Source organism: Mytilus trossulus, chromosome 14 (assembly GCF_036588685.1).
Source record: "Mytilus trossulus isolate FHL-02 chromosome 14, PNRI_Mtr1.1.1.hap1, whole genome shotgun sequence".
Lineage (NCBI taxonomy): Eukaryota > Metazoa > Mollusca > Bivalvia > Mytilida > Mytilidae > Mytilus > Mytilus trossulus.
The window spans coordinates 46,811,077-46,833,858 of record NC_086386.1 but is presented as its reverse complement, the minus strand read 5'-3'; the positions used below and the strand labels follow the sequence as shown (position 1 = coordinate 46,833,858).

Genomic DNA, 22,782 nt, shown 5'->3' with positions numbered 1-22,782 from the left:
AAAACGGTAACGGTACCAATTTTACTGCACTATTTTTTTGTTAATACCGGTATTAATTATAGAAACAGTTGAGCATTTTTTCTGCATTTGATTTTCTGCTTCATATATATAATAAAATTAACGGTACCAATTTTCTTGCACAAGATGCGCATTTCAACAATACATGTCTATTCAGTGATGCTCGTGGCCAAAATATTTGAAATCCAAAGCTTATATAAAAGATGAAGAGCTATAACCCAAAAGGTCCAAAAAATATACCCAAATCCTTGAAAGGAATCAGAGCTTTGCATGAGGGAGATACATTCCTTAATTTCTAATAATTTCTAATATTTTGTAACAGCAAAATTTTAATAACACAAAAAATCCGTATTTTCATGCCAGTACTGAAATACTGGCTACTGAGCTGGTGATACCCTCGTGGACTAATAGTCCACCAGCAGAGGCATCATCTTATAGTTCAAAATTTCGAAATATAAATTTGGGCTTTGGTTTTAAAAAGGGATGTAAAGTTAGTTCAATACTCAACATTCAAACACACATTTTCAAAAAAGAAATGCATTCTTCAATCAAATTTTTAAAATAAAGACAAAGACATAGTTTCTTTTAAAGAAACAAATAAATCAAAATAACAAGAAAACCGAACTCCGAAGAAAAAGAAATTGGAATGTCACTAAACAAATGGCTAAAATCTAAAGCTCAAACACATCCAACGAATGGATAAGAACTGTCATATTCTCGACTTGGTTCAGGCATTTTCTGATGTAGAAAATTATGGCTTGAACCTTGTTTTACAGCTAGCTAGCTAAACCTCTTACTTGTATGACAGTTCATTAAATTCATGTTATTGACAACAATGTATGTTGCATATCTTTTACCATTGCCTACGTTTTGATATAAAAAAAGAAGCTTTAGTTCGAGGAAAATGTTTCACTGTACTGTCACAACTACTGCCTACTATTTATATTTGATTTTTCGCTCATATTTTGTTTCGCCTTTTATTCACTTGTTGGTAGGTTTATTATTATTTGGTTAACATCCAGTAGCATATATTTTATTTTATAATTCACAGCAGGTTCTGTTTAGTGTGGACACATTATGGTTAAAGCACATATAACTTATAAGTGGAACATGAAATCAAAAATATTTTTAGAATATATACGATCTTGTTCGTCGTATTGACAACGAATGTTTTCCTGTATTTGTTTTTTGCATTGGTTTGTTTTTTACTTTTTTGTAACTTGTAATTTTTTTGCGAAGAACAATTTATTTACAACTTTAATGGAATCAAATAACAACAATAGACGTGCAATCATAACAATAATAACACATATGACATGGTTGATATAAAAGTAGATTGCATACAGTAACGTGAGAACTGGTACAAGAAAACACGATGATGCAAAAAGCTTAAAAAAATGTGTGCACATATCAATGAGAAAAATAAAATGTCTACTTTTTTACAAATATATCGTCTTCCAAATATTTCTTTTCGTCAAATGAGTGGTTTTTGCATTTGTAAGGGAAATGTTCATACCAATTGATAGAGAAATCAATCTCTTAGGAAAAGTTTAACATTTTCCAGTTATGGTAACTTAATCTTCTTTTTTTTTTAAAGAGATGAAAAATATACCAAAAGGATATTCCAACTCAAAATTCAAAAAAAAAAATGACAACAGCATGACACAAAAAACACCCTAAAAATCGGTGTACGACCAAAAGACAAACAATAGAACAAAAAACTACTCGAATCCCATCAAAAACAGGGAAAGGCTAAGCAAATTCTGCTCAACATGAGGCACATGCCGTGTTGCTACTGAAAGTATAAACGCTGGTGGTATGTCTAATTCGGTAGGTCGAATTCGAGGTTAAGAGGACGGGATAGGGTTAACTACAATTGGAACATACTAATATTAGTATCTGTCGTCATTTTTGAAACAGATATTGCAAATAAAAGAGCTGCTACGAAAAATATTAAACGTGTAGTAAGTATTGTTATGATAGAACAAAATATCTGGCCCAGAAAAAAAATCTATCAGTGCTGGGGTTAGCTCTTCAAGAAATACATTAGATTGGAACGGATTTTATTTCCTTCGAGAAAAAATAGATTGAATCTTATGTAAAAACTTTTCGCTTTTCAAACATCTGGAGCTGGTACTTCTCTGGCTGAGGGATCATTCAGGGCATTAGCATCAAAAATGGCTCTGTTTGTTCCTTGTCTGGTCATACTGTCATAGGGATCTACCTTGTTGTTTTTACCAAATAATCCCCTCCTGAAAAAAATGTTGAAATACATATATCATTTCAATTTGATTATAGGAATCGATTCATTCAAATTAGGTCAGGTAAACGAGGTGTATCTGCTACATTTCTACACATTTATACACAACAATGTTAAAATTAAAACAAAATCAACATTATATAATATAAAAGATTGGTATTTATCTCCCACAAATAAATCTCAAACTAGATTTGCTTTACATAAATTTGTATACCTTATAGGTATTAGAAGATGTGGTATGAGTGCCAATGATACAACTCTCCATCCAAGTCACAATTTGTAAAAGTGAACAATTGTAGGTCAAAGGACGGTCTCCAACATGGAGCCTTGAATCACACCGAACAGCAAAATTTGTTTATCTATGCTGTTTAACTCCATGATGAATTTGACCATCAAACGAATTAACATTGAGAGCGCCACTGACGAGTTTTGTGTTGACGAAATGCGCGTAAAATATTATAAGCCTATTATCTTTGATGAGTCTTTATTTAACATTTCTTGTAGTTCAAAAATCATAAGTTTTCAATGCCAAAAAAATCGTATTTAAATTTTTGAATGAAATTCAGCAGTTGAAGGAATAGGAAACCTTTTATGAAAAAGGTAATCATTACTTTTAAGACAAATATATTTTGATAAGTTTTAAATTAGCACAACACTGTCAATAAACTTAATTGAGTGAAATATCATCTAGTACCTGTAAACTATAAAATTGAGAATGGAAATGGGGAATGTGCCAAAGAGACAACTACCCGACCAAATAAAAAAAACAACAGCAGAAGGTCACCAACAGGTCTTCAATGTAGCGAGAAATTCCCGCACCCGGAGGCGTCCTTCAGCTGGCCCCTATACATGCCAAAAGAACATATCGCTAACTTACTGTATACACAATGATTTTATATGAAAATTACTTTGGAAATGTGGGATGCTTGCCAATGGGTCGACTATCCAACAGTGTTCAAATGCAGTGGATGAAAGCAACTATTAGTAACTTTACAGAACTTCAACAATGAGAAATACCCATACAGTACAGTCGGCTATAAAATTTCTCGCTACATTGAAGACCTGTTGGTGACCTTCTGCTGTTGTTTTTTTATTTGGTCAGGTTGTTGTCTTTTTGACACATCCCCTATTTCCATTCTCAATTTTATTTTATAGCAGACATGAACCAACGACAACAACTGAACTACATGCTCCTGACATGGGACATGCACATATAGAATATGATGGGGTTGAACTATTTTGCAAGCGCAAAACCCTCCCCTTTGCTAGGACATAGGTGTAAAAGTACAAGACTAGAACAGACTACAAAACTCAGTTGAAAAAGCGAAAAAAAAAAACAAACACCACTGTTAACGTATATAATCACTTACACTTTCTTTTCAAGTAAAGAGGCAATAAGTGCGGTAAGGCCTATTCCTGCTACAGCTGCTGCAGCCGCCACTCCGGCTACTACTACTGTGTTATCATCTGGAAAACAAAATATATCTTAAAAGTAAAATAATAAAAATACCGACCTACGCAAAAAATTCAAAAAGAAAAAGTCCCTTATCAAATGGCAAAATTAAAAGCACAAACACTTCAAACGAATGGATCTCCCAAATTTCAATGTGAATTATGATTTTTTTCATTTGTATAAAAAAGATAAACTGTAAAAATCGTGCTTAGAAAATAAACACTTGGATAACATTTCTAGTTTTATGCAAATTTGTCAGTCAGCAAAGTATAGACATGTTTTGAATTTAAACACTTTAAAATCTGTTTTATAATTAAAGTTAAAATTAAGAAAAACCCACTAATTTCTGAGCAAAACTCGATCTTAAACACAATTCTTAGCATATTGTCAACCTAAACATACTTAGACCAAAACGTGTAAAAAAAGAGAAAGATATGTGCTTAGATTAGTGTTTATGATCATAGCACCATTTTTACAGTGTAGTATATCAATTGATGCTTTATGAACTAATATATATAATGATTTCAACTATCAGTTCAAAAAAAAGTAACTGTACTACTATCTTAAGCAATGTGTGGTAATTCAAACTTGTTTAAGTGTTAATAACAGGGTGAATAGCAAAAGTAAAATATGCATGCAATGATAATTTAAAATTGAGAATGGGAATAGGAAATATGTCAAAGAGACAACAACCCGACAAAAGAGCAGATTACAACCGAAGGCCACCAAGGTCTTCAATGCAGCGAGAAAATCCCGCACCCAGAGGTGGACCTCAGCTGGCCCCTTGATGAAAATGTGTAATAGTTCAGTAAAAAGGACGTCATACTTAACTCCAACACATATAAATGAACTAAAATCTAAAAACATACAAGACTTACAAAGGCCAGAGGCTCCTGACTTTGGACAGGCGCTACAATGCGGCAGGGTTAAACATATATTGTGAGATCTCAACTATACCCTTATACCTCTTGCATATGTAAAATTAACAAAAACACAGTAACACTTAGTTTAAAGAAGACTGAGGCCATGTCAGACTAGAATATCCCGAGAATTGTTTTTAAAAGTACAATGTAAGGTTATGATTTTAAAAGATTGGATATACGTTTAATATTCTTTTATAGTGTCATGTATATACTTTAGATTCTTGTATATTCTTCAAACAATCTGCAGAAAAAAGTGCGGCAGACGACAACAGAAGGAACAACAAAGTCGCAATTGCAAGTAAACACCATCATGGAAAAAATGAAAATCATCGTAAAGAAAAACAAGTCTACAAAACAGAAAACTAAGACTGAACAGCATGAACCCTACCAACAACCTGTAATGATCTCAAGTGCTTCGGAAGGGTAAGCTGATCCTTTTCTGCATGTTATTACTATCGCAAAAAGCATTTGTTTACCATGTTAAGATTACCTGGAGAAGTTGATGCTGCAGCCGCTGGACACCCACTAACAGCATCAGGAGTAACTGTTGGATCTAAATAAAAACAGCATTTAATTTAAATATATAGTCTCATCAAATGTAGCAAATTGTTCTTTTTATAAATCATGCCGTTTTCTCAATTAAATTGTTTCATATCTTTCATGTCTGATGACCCCTTTGTAACAGACTATGCGGTACCTGGATTTCTCCTAGTTAAGGACCATCTGGTTAACTTTAATTGCTTTCATCTATTTCATATGATTTTTTTTATAACAACTGATTTATGGCATGTCCTTATTTAAGTTATATCACATGGTCAATTCTTTAAGAAGCTAATTTTGAATGAATTGAAACAGATTTGATACACAAGTCCTCATGAAATTCTGGTTTATAAAAATTAGATCTGGTTATTAGTTGATATTGGGCTTTGGTCAGCGATAACACTTACAATTGCACATTTTAAATCGAATTAGATTTTTGCCATTTATTGAGTTGCTTTGTGTCGATCTGCTGAGCGGACGACTTTGGTTTTGTAGTTTATTCTTATGTCTTTTTATCAAAACACTGTACCAGGTTAGAGAAGGATAAAGGACGATATAACGTTCAACATGTTTAACCCCGCCACGCATAGGTATGTGACTGTCCAAAACCACGGATCTGTTCAGGGCTTCCTTTTGCCTCAATTGTTTTGTTTTGTGTGTGTGTTTTTTTTTTAATTTTTTTTTAAATTTTAGCTTAAATCAGAAATCAGTAACAACCATGTCTTATATCTTTGTTTCTTTGGTATCACACCACGCCTCCTTATGTTCATACTAACTTGTCTTATAGATCTCGTAGATACCACAATTGTGTCCTTGTGAATTAGAAAAAGATTACTTTAACAATCCAAGACAATACTTGGATAAAACAAATCTATAAATGGCTTTCACTGCAAACACAGGTTCTAATATAATGTTTTACTTACCGATCTTAGGAACGACGGTCGGAATAAGACTACACAGATCGATATATGACTCCACGTGATGGGAATAATACGAATCAGGGTCGCTGGACATACTTAATAACTCAACATTACTGGCTGATATAGCTGAGCCTATTCCAATGGAGAATACCTCCGCACCAAGATTAGTTTTGAGTAAATCAGCTTCTGTTGCAGTTCTCGGGTAATTGACGGATTGTCCATCGGTCAATATAATAACAGTCTTATCTGCATTAGAACGACTTCCTTTTGAAGATAAGAAGGAAGACGTCCGTACAAAAGTTAAAGCATCGTATGTGTACGTGCTACCACTTGGTGTGATACTTTTGAGGCCACTAATAGCATTTAGTATCGTAGCATTTGTTGAGTAGTCGTTCAAATCAAAACGTTCTGTGATATCGCTAGAAAACGTCACTACCGAGAATTGAGTCGCAGTTGAACCAACTGTGATGAATTTAGTCACATTGTATATAAAATCTACAGCTTCTGAGAAATCCTCTGCTGACAAACTGGCTGACTTATCCACCACGAAAACTACATCTGCAATATGTGTACATGTATATAATGTTAAATTAGTCATATAAATGAGGGTGTGGATATGGGGGTTTACAGACTCGAGAATAATAGGACAATTAAAAGAATAGAGAAAAATGGACCAAATAATTAAAGAATAAAGAAAAAATGACATGCTTAAATATTGGGAATAGAGAAAAATGGACAGACATTATATAGAACAGAGAAAAATGTCAAAAACAAGATAAAAATGTAAGACTGATTTGACATTTATCTTTTTTGACATGTCTATTTGACATGTATGGATAATTGTTTGCATGATGGCTTTATGTTACCTCCATATGTGTTTAAGATATTTTGTGTTGTTGGGTTGCTTAATTACTACCTAATTGACGTATACCTAAGATACTTTAAAGTTCACGCAAATACATTTTACGTACAGCCTTTAAAATGATAAAACAATGAAAACTTCATTAATTTGGTTAAACTGGTACTAGCTTAACAGTAGTCTCAGCTTAACATAATTGGTTTCCAAATTTTTTTTTCACGTATGGGTTCTCGCTTGTTTATAATTTCTACATGCAGCTATGGGATCTCAGTAAAAGACATGTTTTAAGTAAATGGTAATTTTGTTATATAAATTTGTCTCTCTCTCTTCAACTCAATCATTAAAATCATGTTAATAGTTGAATGTTTAGTCTGTTATGTTATTATTCTGCTCTCATGAGGACACGCAGTGGTTAGTTAATATTTTTTTTGTACCAGAAAGTACCTATATTACATTACCTTTTAACAAGTAAACATTTGATGGAAAAATAACAATCCAAAGAAAAATCCTACTTGGAATCATGTCATTTAAACTAATAATTCATATTTTTATGATGTTTTATCATAGTTTTCTTTACACAATATAACCATATATCTTAAAGGTTTTGTTTTGACGTTGATACTAATAAAATACACAGAAATGGAATTAGTCTTTCACATTAAAGAGATTAAGGGGATTACATCGGATTAAAGGTGCACAGAGTCATTGGTGCAATGTACATTTAAATCTTCAGTATATACTTACCATACATTAACTTAATACTTATATTATTGATCCCTATACTGTAAATCTGACTGAATATAAAGACGTGTTTTTGGCTTGGTATATTTATTTGCAGGTGGAAAAGGCTCTCCGTCTGCATCATGAAATGTCCAACGTCACTATATTTAGTATGCATGCACTTGTTTTTTCTTTCTTTTATAAGTGTGCTCCATATATGTACAGATTATATTTTATAATAGGGATATTTACATGCACACACATAATTTATCTTGGGGGCGACATGAAAAACAATGAAGGATGAAAAACTAAATTCAAATAGTTTGGGGGGGGGGGGGGCGTCAAAAGTGCTGCAAGTTTTGTTTAATTGACATCGATTTTATATATATCCTTATTGGTCCATCAATTTTTCCCAAATTAAGTTAAAGGGGGGGGGGGGGGGGGGGGGGTAGGGGGTCAGTGAAAAAACTATATTAATTACGTTTTTTTTTTTTTTATCCTACATTGAACTTTTGATGTTGTCCCTTAATCATCTATTGGACTATAGAATAAAGTTTATTACAGTTTTTTTTTAAAATTTAAGTACCAAAATGTAGTTACTTTTATCTCATGTTATATACTTAATCATGGAATTATACCCTATTGATTTTGATGACCATAAGAAAACTAGCTTTAAGTTCCATGATTCTCTCTTGTAATATGATTATTGATTTCATTGTTTATCAACTCGAGACGTCTTGAGTCCGACAAAATAAATCAATGGTCTCGTGATTTCGTTGAGGGTTCTATACGGTCTGGATGGACGGTTATTTCTGTTATTATATATAACTTTGTTAGGCTATAATCTTCATCTTCTTTTTTTTATATATTCTCTGCAAATTATTCTCCATTCTTTATTTTGTAGCACCCCATCCTTCTCTATTCTTTATTTTGTAGCACCCCATCCTTCTCTATTCTTTATTTTGTAGCACCCCATCCTTCTCTATTCTTTATTTTGTAGCACCCCATCCTTCTCTATTCTTTATTTTGTAGCACCCCATCCTTCTCTATTCTTTATTTTGTAGCACCCCATCCTTCTCTATTCTTTATTTTGTAGCACCCCATCCTTCTCTATTCTTTATTTTGTAGCACCCCATCCTTCTCTATTCTTTATTTTGTAGCACCCCATCCTTCTCTATTCTTTATTTTGTAGCACCCCATCCTTCTCTATTCTTTATTGCTTGTTCATCTCCCCTCTATTCTGCTAATTTTTCGCGCATTATTCTGTATTGTATAACCCTTCTTCGGTATGACGTTAATTATGCAATGACTTACAGGAGATACGCGCAAAAATATGGGTTCCAAGTGGAATTAGCAATTAAATGGTGTGTGTATTAAATACAACCATGAAAGGCACCAGTCATATCAAATAAATCTAATTTATACCCTGATATAATGCTAAATGCAAAATGATAAATTCTTAGATCTTCTTATAATTGAGGGTTTTAAGTCATATTTTGGTCTTTTGTGGATAGTTGTCTCATTGGCAATCATACCACATCTTCTTTTTATAAATTATTGCCTTATTAGTTTCGATGAAAAATGTTCCGATACGAAATACTAAGATATTCTGAATTGTGTTTTATCATACAGAATGTGTTAACCGATCTCGTTTTCCTTATGCAGGATAGACTAAAGAAAATACATACTAGTAAACATTTATAAATGTAGATGCAAGACCTGAATTATTTAAGGTATTTGTCGCATATGTTTCAAAGGGGAAGACTTATAAAAAGTTTGAATGAAATCTAGGACAGGAATTTGATAATTGTAGTAGTCGAATGGTTGATATTCAACCATTATCTGTGACGAAAACAAATATCTCTTTCTTCTTGATAATACAAGTCTTTTGAATATCCTTCTTTTAAGAGAGAAGTTTGATTTATCTTGTTTTTCGAGTATATTTGAAAAAAATGATAAAAAGAAGTTCGTTGAACCAGGCTCAAGCTAGCAGCCACTCGCGTTGAACAGTTCATGCTCGCCTTTTGTGATCCTACATTCCATGTGCTGTTATATTTGAATATGCACGAAATATTTCACCCGCTTTAGACTATCTTCAATTTCATAAACTTTACAACATAATAAATTTTATCTTTTTAGAATCGCCACAAGTGTAACAAGGATATTTGTGCGTATATATTTATAGGGAAAGATCTCTCTGCGGACTATAGACACAGTGAAACTAGTTAGTGATAAAAGAATTCTATACCTATACAACGGTCAAAGATCAAATAAATGTATATAAAATTGTTTGATTAAATGACAAGTTTTGAAATGCAAATTGTACAAATCAATAATCAATAGAAGTGAAATCACCGTTTATCTCAAACGGAAGCCTAATGTTTATAGGAATTACAATATGAAAAATGTACCGGATAATTGCTGTAGTAATATTCAATATTTTATGTTCTGTTATGGGAATAAAGAAAGGTATTGTATCTTTTTTCTAATTTTAATAAAGAGAACCTTAAAAAAATTTACGAAAATTCTGTATTCAATAAGTTTCGGGCAATTGTATTAAAAAAATGTTACAAGAAAGACAGTAATGCTCTTTCCTACATACTGAACAGACAGATTTTCCGAGTCGTATCCTTTAATGGAATAATATGTTTTGTCTTGAAAAGTTGCTATTTTATAATTTAATACATTTGGATATTTTCATGAAGGTAAGAAATCAGCAAACCATTCTGAAAAAATCTGAAAGTTTAAAAAAATAAAAATTGAAAGGTGAAGTGTTCATTTAAGAATTGCAAGTTTTAAAAAAAATTTCATTTGGGTGTAAAAGCCTTGACCGAAGTAACTTTGTTTGAAGCACTTTATTGCGGGAGCTACTGTCATAATGAACATTTCATTTGGAAATGAAATGACGTGAGATTGCTGTCATAGCCAACCAAAATAACGTATCATAATGAATTATACAATGTATTTAAATTTGTTTTTCGTCATTCAGAATGTGGATTTTGTTTTATCGAAATTCTGAGATGCTATTGTTTCTGAAAAACCTTCATTTCATAGAATTTATATTTAATGGAAAGTAGTACTAAGTATTTTTAAAAAGCGGTACCAATTTTATTGCACTAGATGCAAATTTTGACAATCAACGTAACGGTAGCCACGTTCGGAGCATCATCTGCTTACCTTTCTGAAGCATATGATATCACACCTGTTGCTCAGTCTTTCAATTAGAGTCTATGTTTTTTCTACAATTTTCTTGATGGATTTTCTTATCTTTCTGTCTTTTTTTTTAAAGACGTTGTCAAACGTTGTATTCCGCCACACGTCTCGACGCACGTTACGTTAAAATATAAACGTTAAATACTTTGAAGGCTGATATTATTCCAAAAGGACTAAAAGTACAGCCCCAATCACAACTAGGACAAGTAACCTGAGATATTCCAGGAGAAAATTTTCACAAATGGATGTTTTCATTTTGGTAATTTACTTCTATTTCAACTTAATTTTTCTGGTTAGGGGAATCATAAAGATATCAAAAGAATGTAAAAAAAATAAAAAACCTAATGAATATTCAATAAATGTATCATGACAAATAATTCATCATATAAAAAGTAAAATCTCAAAAAAACTGAGCTCCGAGGAACAATCAAAACAGAAGTCCCTAATCAAATGGCAAAATCAAAAGCTCAACACATTAAACGAATGGACATATTCCTGACTTAGTACAGGCATTTTTATGAGAAAATGGTGGATGAAACCTGGTTTTATAGTTAGCTAAATCTCTCTCCTGTATTATAGTCGTATAAAATTCCAATATAATGACACTATGTGTGAAAAAAACCCAGAAAAAAACTGTCGAAAATAGGGGTACAACAGTCAACATTACATGTTATCATCTTAATCACGATAAAAATAAACAAAAAATCCACAACATTGAATAAAACGTTTTATAGACAAGACAAGACAAGCAATATTTTATCTTATAAAACAAATATTTTACATAATATTACAATTTCCTATATAAAACAAGAGCCACTCTAAAAAGAGTTATGAGAGACTATAAAAAATGGTATATAAATTTACATATATATGTACACACATAGAATATAAAACATAAATATGTATTTTGCAGATATTGTATTTCTCATTGATACATCGGCAAGTATAAGCCCTACACAATTTCAACATTCAATAGATTTCGTGTACAACATTACAAATTTCTTAAGAATAGGAACCCAAGATATTCAAGTTTCTGTGGTTTTGTATGACAAAAAGCCTATTGGTGTGTTCGACTTTGATACTTATATAAACAAACAGTCGCTACTAAATGCTATTAAGCACATTCATAAAGGTATTGGAGCCAGTACAAATACTGCAAAGGCTTTAGACTATTCCCGGGCATTGTTTAATCTTCAAAACGGAAGTAGAAGTAACGCAGAAAAAGTGGTAGTAACTTTAACTGATGGAGATTCAAATGACCGGATAAGTACTAAACATTCTGCGGAGCTGCTTAGAAATAATAATGTTACTGTGTATGGAGTAGGCGTTGGCGATTTCACACATAGATCTGAAATATTCGACATTGCAGGCAAAAGTGAAAATGTGTATACCGTTGGTGGATTTGAGTATATATGTAATCTAGTTCCAGTTATGGTACCAGTTTTAGGTGAGTGACTATGATAAGACCCAGAGACAACTATATATAGGTTGTTGGTCATCAAAGTATCCTTTTTTTGCAAAAGTTTGTTGCAAATATAGTAAAGAAACAGGGAATTTATTTTTGTCAACCTTTTCTATTCACTAAACGCATCACTAGTCTAATGCATTAATTCCGAAATTGTCGACACACAGTTTCAATATATTTATTTAAATGTTTTTAAAAACTGGGATACATTATTTTAACGTCAATTGAATTCAAATTGATTTTGCTTGATTTTTTTCCAATGACATTGCATACACGCTTTAGGCCTTAAAAATTACAAAGATATTTTGACCACGATAAATTTCCAACCTACGGAAATGGCATCTGAACACAGTTACGTCTCGTTATGACACCCTCAACGGCGTTTGGGTGACATACTGTTATTATAAGTTTCTGTGTTTTTTTACTATTTTCTTCAACTTTTTTTTGTCCAGCTTGTATCTCGGAATTTTATGATCAATATTAATAGAACTATACCATAATGCTGACCAGCATGTGCAGTTTTGCAATTGGGATATTGCATTTTCAAGATGGTCGCCGTTAACACGAAAACAGCAGATCTTCAACTGAACGTTAACCTATTTATTTGTCATACACTTGTCGGATTTACAGTTCTGAGAATGAACTTTCTTCGTTTTAGTTATCTGTTATTCTATTTTTACAGATCCCAGTGCTACACATCACATTGTTAACAACTGTCCGCAGGAACCAAGTACAACTCCACATAGTACCACAATCCTCGTTACTAATTATTCAGCTAAAACCTCGAGCGAAGATAAGGGTAACTAAAAATATATTAAATCTATCTTAGGAAAAACATATTGATTAATTGGTGTTTAATGACACTTTGATGAATTTTTATTGTCTGATGAAGCCGAGTGCCGGAGAACCACTGATCTTCGGTCGGAAAATTGATAGTCCTTGTCAATTAAAATTGTAGTCAAGCATACCTTCCACATGTGTGATTCGAACTCGTCAAAAGATAAAATATATGATATATTTTATTTAAATATATATTTAGAAATACTTTCAGAGTCTTTTCTTAAGTCTCAAAGTTAAGTGGGTTTTGTTAGCTGCTTCAATATATACAATTGCTTTGTAATATTTATCAATACTTAAAACTGATGTGAGAATAATATTTTTTTTTAATGTACATATTGCAAGCAGCCAATACAAGACCCTAGTGTTATTAGAAATCAACCAATATATTACCAGCAGAAGTAACTATTGGTAATAAATATAAAATGCTTGAATAACAACAGCAGAATGAAACTCCTACATGCCTTTTGTTGTAGGGAAGACAGGAATAATTGCTGGTGTAACTGCATCCATAAGTCTTTTGTCTTTGTTATTGCTGTTTCTTGTTTTACGACGGAAGTGTTCAAGGTATGTGTATTCTATCACATGTGACATAGAGGTTTTAAACGATTAAAACTAAAAAAGTCCGTTTCATATGTGTCATATTTTTGCTCTTTTGCATATATATTAATAAATCGAATTCATACCAATTGTTCATTCTATAAAAGAAAGAAAAAACATTATCAAAAATATTGAATATAAAAACGAAGATGTGACATGATTGCCAATGAGACAACTCTTCACAAGAGTCCAAATGACACAGAAATTAACAACTATAGGTCACCGTACGGCCTACATCAATGGACAAAGCCCATACCACATAGTCAGCTTTAAAACGCCCTGAAATTTGAAATTTAAAACAATTCAAACGATAAAACTAGCTACATAATTTAAGTATAAAAAAACAAACGAAAAAAAAATATGTAACACATTAACAAACGACAAACACTGAATTACAGGCTCCTGAATTGGGACAGGCAAATAACTATAGAATGTGGCGGGGTTAAACATGTTAGCGGGATCCCAACCCTCTCCTAACGATGGACAGTGTTGTTACAGTACAACATTAGAACGAGCTATAAAAATCATTCGAGAAAGGCTTAACTGATCAGATACAAATAGAAATACTATACAGAGTGGACGTGGCTATGTACTTGTATATCACAACAACAAAAAGACACTTACTTCAGATCTGAGAGTAATCACAATTAATGACAGCTAGTTCAAAGCCACTAACAACTAATTAAAAAAAAATCATGCCCCTAATACTAAATTAGCAATCAGTATACATCCAATATCCAATGGATTTAGTGTAAGGACGTCATAAACAGTCAGAGAAAAGCATGACCTTGTGCAATTCCAAAGTACATTTATCGACAGAGTGTAGATCAATGAATGTGTATATATGTATAGAAGAAGAATATTCAGTTTGCTTTCAAATTATTGATAAATAAAATCGAATATTAATACCAATAAAACAATATTCAATGATTTATTACAGTGTTGAATTGGTAACCTTTTAGAATAAGTTTACTTAAAGGATCGATAAGTTTACAAGGTTTTTTTTTTATAAATTTCCGGGCACGGTAAGCAACATTTCCGTAAAAATGAGTATGTGCTATCCTGTTTGAAAAAAGTTTCTTCAGGTCAAACCAAACTTTAAAACCAAGTCTTTATATCTATGGACGAATTTAGTAAAGGTTTCAAGTAATTTGTGGTAACGAAACCCCTGGCTTTATAATTTAACAGTAATACATAGACTACGTTCGTTAAAATCAAAACCGTCACAACAGACACGGGCATAGCGAACGAGTTGTGAAATATATGTAGTTCACAGCACTTTAAAATAATAAGACAGTGAGATTCTCAAAATACAATGGGATATCGATTAACCACGAATTCAAATGTTCCACGAAGTATAAATGTTCTAAGTACTTTTATACAGACATTGGCTTAACCCTGAAATCAAATATCCACGAAAGTACAATTTTACTGTGATCCATGGCAAAAGATATCTACGAAAATCAATTGACCTTATTTTCAAAAAACGACACACCGTATAACGATTTAGTAGACTTTAACATATACTAGTCAACAAAAGACACGATACAACATTTAAATCAAAAATATTAATATTATATTAACGTTTAGAAGAACACAAAAACAGATAGATAAAATACGTTTGTTATAGCATTGTTCGTGACACAGTAACAAAAAATAGCGTCCCTGACATTACCAGGACTGAATACGTACGGATCAAAGTCATTATCCGGAATTTCAGTTTGCAGAATTATTATCGAACATGACCGCCTCTCACAGCTACCACAGATTCACACATACGATGCAAAGCTACAATCAAATTCATAATCTTGGCTTGGGGGATTTTGTTCCACTCCTAAACGAAAACCTGGTAGCGGTTCCGGTAAATTTTGCCTTCCTCGAAAACGTCTTCGAAGTTGATCCAATTACTTTCGATAGGAGAAAGATACGGTGATAATGTTGGCTATGGAAAAACTCGAATATGGTTAAGTTCAAGATAGTCCAAACAAATCCTTGTCACATGACACCTAGCGTTCTCCTGTTGAAAAACATGGTTGAAACTGCATTGTTGAATAAAAGGCAGGATAATAGGGCCAAATAGGTTCTTCCCTATATCAAAAGGGTTCAAGTTATCATTTATGTTTTTTAACTGTATGGAACCGTTGTGACATCTTCCACCCCTTACCATCACACTTCTGCCTCCTAAGCGATCTGTTTTCTTGACACAAGGATCCGAAAAACGTTCACCTTGGATATTGTAAACTCTCATTCGTCCACCACTAAACGGAGGGCAAATCAGGACTTATTTGTTAACAGGATATGCCGTCAGGTGTGCAACATCCAACATAGTCTTGCTCGAGCATATTGAAGTCTTGCACCCCTATGACGCTGTTTAAAGAGTGGACCTTCAAAGATACGTATTGGATACAGTTCATGCTTTCTGAGCCTTCGACAAGTTGTCAGACCCGAAATTCTGTTGTTGTTCCTCGGGCCGTGTTTTCCGCATTTAATATAAGGTTGTGCAAGTGTAAAAGACGAATCGCGCGGTCTTGGTGTTGTTACATCTCATGGGCTCTGCCGCTACGTGGTCTACAGCCCTTGGTTGGTGTAAAATTCCCCAAAAAAATTTTGTATGGTGTACTAGTGTATGGCAAATGTTGTAATGGTGTAAGGTGTATGGTGTATGGTGTATGGAGTAAGGGGAATGGTGTAATGGTGTTTGGGGAATGGTGTGATTGTGTAACTTGCGATCGGGAATGGTGTGAATGATGGTGTACGACATTTCATTGGTTGTAAACGAAGTTTTTTTTATTTTATTTTTTCGAATTGTAAACATAAACAATAATAATAATCTTAATATTTGAAATTTAATTGCATTATGGGTTATTTTGGATCGTGTAGATAGAATGGGAATGGTGCATGTGATGTGTAAGGTGTATGGTGCAAAGGTGTAACGTGTATGGTGTAATGGTACAAGGTGTATGGTGTAATGGTTTATGGTGTTAGTGGAAAGTTTACACCATCCAAGGACTGTATCATTTGTTTAACCAGTTTGCCTTAGACGAATCACCAGTCTTGATGTTGTTATTTTTGCCACGTGAAAATAGTTTAGGACGTCAGCGTGCGTCATCCCAGCTCTGATCATGTCAACAGTCTCTTCATACTTATTTTTGAGTTACCGTGACATCAAATTATGAATTTGATTTTGATGGTAAATTTTTTACCTGATGCAGTAACTCAATTATTTACATCAAACAATTTAAATGCATCATTGATTCAGGGAGAACTCGATTACTGGAATGAAAAGTAAAAATCAGGATTTTCGTCGTACTGGTTTCGGATTGAAAAAAAAAGGAAAATCACCGATGCTTATTGACGTTGAATACATTAATAAACTTTAACAGGAAATTTAAATTGAAAAATATAAGAATATTGACAACATTAATTTTGTATCGTTTCTTTTGTTGACTGGTATGCTCAAATCACACTAGATACAAGGAATACTTTTTTTATACCAGACGCGCGCCTCCTAAACAAAGGTCACTAGTGACGCTCGAATCGAATAGTAAAAAAGTAAGAAGCTGTAGAGGACAGAAAAGATAGCAATATAAAAGTGCAGTCATTAAACTGATGTCAAGTCGAGGTCAAGTCTGTGGCCGAAAACCTGCAAGAAAACACAATATAATATAACTAATGCTTTTTTACTGTTTTTATTTTAGAAAAAGGAAAATAGAATCTCCACCAGACGACATCATAGTTGGACAAGCACCTCGAAAAACAACATTCATCAACTGATGCATTCTATCTCAGAAGAACAAGCCTTGTCTATATAAATACAAAATATCTTTACTTGTATAGGAATATTGCACTATTCAGAAGACTTAGTCTTAGTGTGTAGAATTTTATATTGCAATACCGTGTGAGTGCAATACAGAATGAATAGATTAAAACTGTAAGATACTTAATATCAGTTGAGGAGCTACATGTACCCAACGCTTTGACTAACATATATTGGTTCGTTTAGTTTTCAAACAGTTTTCAAATTATTTTTACTTTGACCTGTTTACATAAATATGAAAAATTCTAAATATTTGAACCACACAATTTACAGTAATAATTTGAATATAAAGCAGTTTGACAAACGATAAATGTTTTCGTTGAAAAGCTTGATAGCTATTTACTATTAGTGTGTGATAAAAAAACTCAGCTGTTTTTAAAGAGTAAACACCCTTAGGTGTTCGGTGCCCCCTTAACGGAAGTATATTTGACTCCGAACACCAAAAAAACACATCATGAAAAAATGTCAAAATTCGCGAAAATATTCTGTTTGTATTAGGAATTTCATGATCACTACTGTTATTGCCAACTGAATAAAATGTATGAATGACCAGTTATTAGAATTTCTTTCTATAGATATACTATTTCTACTTTTTTGTTTTGACCGTTTACATTCTATTTTGACGTCAAGGAGGTTTAACGGTTCAACATATTAACAAACTTAAAAAAAATAGTTGAAAAGGGCCGAACTCATCAGATCGAGAAACAAAGCAAAAATATATCTAACAAAAATATAGACCGGACGTAGCAGGGTATTAATACATCCCCACATCAAACAAAATACTTAGTTTAAATCTGAGTGTACTCATAGTTACTGAAAACTAGTTCAAAGCCAATGGAAACAAATACAAAAATTCATGCATCTAAGATTACAATATTTTTACCTGTAAACATCCAATTGCAACATCTAATGGATTCAGTGTGAAAACGTCATTAACAGTCATAGAAAAAACATGAAACTTGTCTGACCATGTTTAAATGTAGTATTGAATCATTACGGTGCAAGCTCTTAAGGCATTCCTACTGACTAATTGATGAACACTTATTTACTAAGCGTCCACTGACAAATATTTTATGATAATTAATAAGTCATAGGTTCAAAGTATATCAATCTGAAACAATGTCCAAGGAAAAAAAGTACATGATGGTAAAGGGTTACATAATCGATTATAATGGTCACACAGCTTTATCTAGCGTAGATAAACCTACGTCTTTCACAAAAGAGCCCATTTAATAGTATATCTTGGACATCTAGAAGGAAAGGACTGCGTATTACTTCGTTAAGAAATCGTAAAGCCTTTAGAAAGAGGTAGAATTACATTTATTATGTTTTAATTTCCATTTTTGTCTTGTAGTTAACAGTTATCCTTAATTAAGTTGTCCAGCAAAGGGAGCTTGTCTAGAAATGTTACACAAGAAAAACATTAATTCGACCAAACAAATTTCGTCCAGTTCTGAAATGATTTGTATCACTAATATCGATGTGCGAGTAAGTATCAGAAGTCCCTCCTTATCCATCATCTTCTGATGCAAATATCAAACGTCTTAAATATAACAGATACAATAGGCATTCAGGTACATAACTCAGTTATAAAATAATAACCATATGAATTTCAAAAGACACAAAACTAAAATATATTTTGCATTTCCAATTTATGCACAAAAAGGAAAATGGGAACAACTTAGACAAAGAGAACGTTTGAAATTGAATTAGAAACGTCCGAATTGACCATTTTCATATTACTGACACTTGTTTACGGAGTTTATATTTTTCCACATGTTACCTTCTTTGTAGTAGGTCATTCTGGTACACGGTCATGTAAGAGCCTCTTGAATGGTGCCATTTGTATGAGCGCAGGTCGGCATGTAAAAAGCGAAGCAAAAGATAATTCAAAGTCAATGATTCAAGCAGTGAATAATTTAGGCAATAGTAGTTAAGCGATTTTCAATTATCATCCCTTCGTAAATTTTACGGACGCCATCACGAGTCGGTTGACCGTTATGGATTCTATTTCACAAATGATATCGGATATGTCCCTTAAGTCGTAACTACAATCCCCTTCCCTTTCCTTTCATGAATGTGACCTACCGAATTAGACTATTTATCGGATAAGCATCACGACGGGTGCTACATGTAGAGCAGGATCTGCTTACCCTTCCGGAGCACCTGAGATCACCCCTAAATTTCGGTGGGGTTCGTGTTATTTATTCTTTAGTTTTCTATGTGGTGTCATGTTTACTATTGTTTGTCTGTTTGTCTTTTTCATTTTTAGCCATGGCGTTGTCAGATTATTTTAGATTTATGAGTTTGACTGTCCCTTTAGTATCTCTTTTATCATAAATGTAATTATGCTCTATCACCCACATTGTAAATCCACAGTCGCAATAAAGAATAAGGACACGATCGGTAAAACTTACACGACGAGTACCAAATCTGTTGCAGGATCAGCCTACCCTTCTGAAACAACTGATATTATCTCAGTTTATTATTCACTTATGAGTTCGAATGTCTCTGGTGATATCTGGTATATTTTGCTTCTTTTTTTTTACAGATTATTTTGATATCTTAAGGTCAAGGAACAGTAAATGGGCTACATCGCAGATTTTGCTAAAAATTTGCATACAACCTTGGCTCGTTGAACTACAACTGAGAATAGAAAAAAATAATATATTATCTCTTTTATTACCTGAAAAATTGCAGAAGATTTCTTTTAATATGTGTGAATATTTGTATAGAAAGCACATACAATCGGCGAAAAACCCTCTAAAATTTGTCTTAAAATCGCCAAATCTCTAATTCTACTCCATAGATTTTTCTTAAAAAACTATATATTGTTGACACATAAATTTCTGTTTTAATGATATAAAATAATCATGGGGACTCCGTTTTTTGTCTAATAATCAATTTGTTACCTTGTTCCTTGTGAAAAACGTCAAAAATCAACGTTTTACGGCCTGCAACGCGATAACGTTACGATTATTTCGACGTTTTGTTGGATTTTGTCATAAAGAACGCAACTTTGAATGATGAATACCATAAACACGAAGTCGGTGACCCTATCTTTTTTTTGCATCATTATAACGGAAATTTATGTATATACAACATATAATTTTTTAAGAAAAATCTATGGAGTAGAATTAGAGATTTGGCGATTTTAAGACAAATTTTAGAAGGGTTTTCGACGATTTTATGTGCTTTCTATACAAATGTTCACCCATTTTGTAAGATTTCAATCAGTAATATTTCAAATGATAAATAAGATAAATGCATTATTATTTCGATTTTCAGTTGAAGTTCACCGAGCCAGAGTTGTATGCAAATTTTTAGCAAAATCTGTGACATAGCCCATTTACTGTAACTTGACCTTAAGATCTAAGACTGCAAACACATGTCCCTTTAATTGCAGGATCAGCCTACCCTTCTGAAACAACTGATATTGTCTCAGTTTATTATTCACTTATGAGTTCGAATGTCTCTGGTGATATCTGGTATATTTTGCTTCTTTTTTACAGATTATTTTGATATCTTAAGATTTAAGACTGCAAACACATGTCCCTGTAATTATATAAACAACCCTCGACCGCAGTGCAGAAACATCACAAGGCCACGAACTAGCCTTCATAACATCGAGAAATCCCGCATCAGAGGCGGGCTTCACCTGGCCCTTACCTTAAATGTGTACTAGTTGATTATTTCGAAGTTAATACAAAATAGTAATCAACAACTTCTTTGATATTACTTTGATTCATCAACTTTCTGTTTAAACGTTTTATAAAGTCCGAGTAGCAGCAGCAATCTCTTGAATATCAAATGAGTTGGGAAAGGTATATATTCCATATAAAGGTGAAATTGTAATAATTATTGCTGAGATGGGGAGAATTGATAATGACAAAATAAAAATTGGTCTTCTTTGAATGTGTTATTGTTATGACAATAGTAATACTCAGGATTGAAATTTTGTATTTACACCAGACGTGTGTTTTGTCTAGAAAAGTCTCGTCAGTGACGCTCGAATAAAAAAATTTAAAGAGGCCAAAAAAGAAGTTGAAGAGTAAAACACCAAGTTTTTTTTCTGTAAAAATGTGGTCACATGTTTAGAGGTAGATAATACAAATAACCTCCCTTAACTTTATCAGAGAAGAAGAATGACAGAACTTGCTCCGAAGTCGCTGGCAACCGAAAAATCAGAAGAAAAAGTGTTAAAAGCTACATTCAAGTAAAATAAGATACATTTCTAGTTAAGTTGTGCTATGACAATAGAAGTGGTGTTTGTTCTAAATGATACAATTTCAGAAACCGGTAACAAAAAAAGTTGAGACAGTCTGGAAACACTATTTATGAACGGATTCGTTTCCTCAGAGACAAATAGCAACGTCTACAATATTAGAAAATTCCAAGAGGTGAAGATGTAGATCGCTGCTGGAATGTCAAATTCAAAACTATATCGGTAAGTTAATGAAATGTAAGACCTGGAAAAAGATTTAAGTTAGCAACCTACTCCATCTTCTGTTGGTTACAGACAATGTGAGAGAAGGAATTTGTTATTTTCTAATGCTGCCCATACAAGCAGTTCGTTCATCAACACATTGAAACAAAAATGGTATGCCATCGTACAGTTGTATTATTTCCACCTGCAAAATAGAGAATTCAATGTATGTATAAATATATTCATCTTTGGCATTTAGTACGTTGAAGAAACAATATACAAATTTAACATTTGGTCAAATTATCTTCGATCATGGTTCAAAACCAACAGAAGTCATTTCCGCTCAAAGAAACATCCATACAATAAAGGTACGATTTATATGCGAATGTATTACAAGTGAGAGGGTTTGTTTTAGCTATAAAACCAGGTTCAATTCACAATTTTATACATAAGAATAGTACTGTTCCAATTCAGAAATATGACATTTGCAATCCATTCGTGTGATGTGTCTGCGCTTTTGATTTTGCCATTTGTTTGGGAATTTCCGTTCTTAATTTTCCTCGGAGATCAGTATTTTTGTGATTTTATTTTTAAATCATTCGCTGAATGGCACATCGCTGTGAGAAATATAAAAAAAAACACCACTTTATATCCACCAAGTTCATACTTATAACCTGACGGTCCAAATGAAAATGACGTTTCAGGATAAAAAAAAATATAAAGAAAACGTT

At 32.8% G+C, this 22,782-nt stretch overlaps 2 protein-coding genes across 2 annotated transcripts; one reads left to right on the top strand and one right to left on the bottom strand.

The window, feature by feature from the left end:
• Positions 1–2,081: 2,081 nt before the first annotated feature.
• LOC134697000 (collagen alpha-1(XII) chain-like) lies at positions 2,082–7,587 on the bottom strand. The gene is made up of 5 exons (XM_063558998.1): positions 7,432–7,587; positions 6,118–6,672; positions 5,145–5,207; positions 3,649–3,745; positions 2,082–2,270 (listed from the first exon to the last, which is right to left on the bottom strand). Exons 1-5 carry the CDS (start codon positions 7,493–7,495, stop codon positions 2,135–2,137), a joined length of 915 nt encoding a protein of 304 aa, XP_063415068.1. The 5' UTR covers positions 7,496–7,587; the 3' UTR covers positions 2,082–2,134.
• A 2,456-nt stretch (positions 7,588–10,043) lies between these two features.
• Positions 10,044–18,040, top strand: LOC134697151 (collagen alpha-1(XII) chain-like). The gene is made up of 5 exons (XM_063559216.1): positions 10,044–10,162; positions 11,820–12,353; positions 13,054–13,170; positions 13,685–13,775; positions 17,507–18,040. Exons 1-5 carry the CDS (start codon positions 10,099–10,101, stop codon positions 17,580–17,582), a joined length of 882 nt encoding a protein of 293 aa, XP_063415286.1. The 5' UTR covers positions 10,044–10,098; the 3' UTR covers positions 17,583–18,040.
• The last annotated feature ends 4,742 nt before the right edge of the window (positions 18,041–22,782 follow it).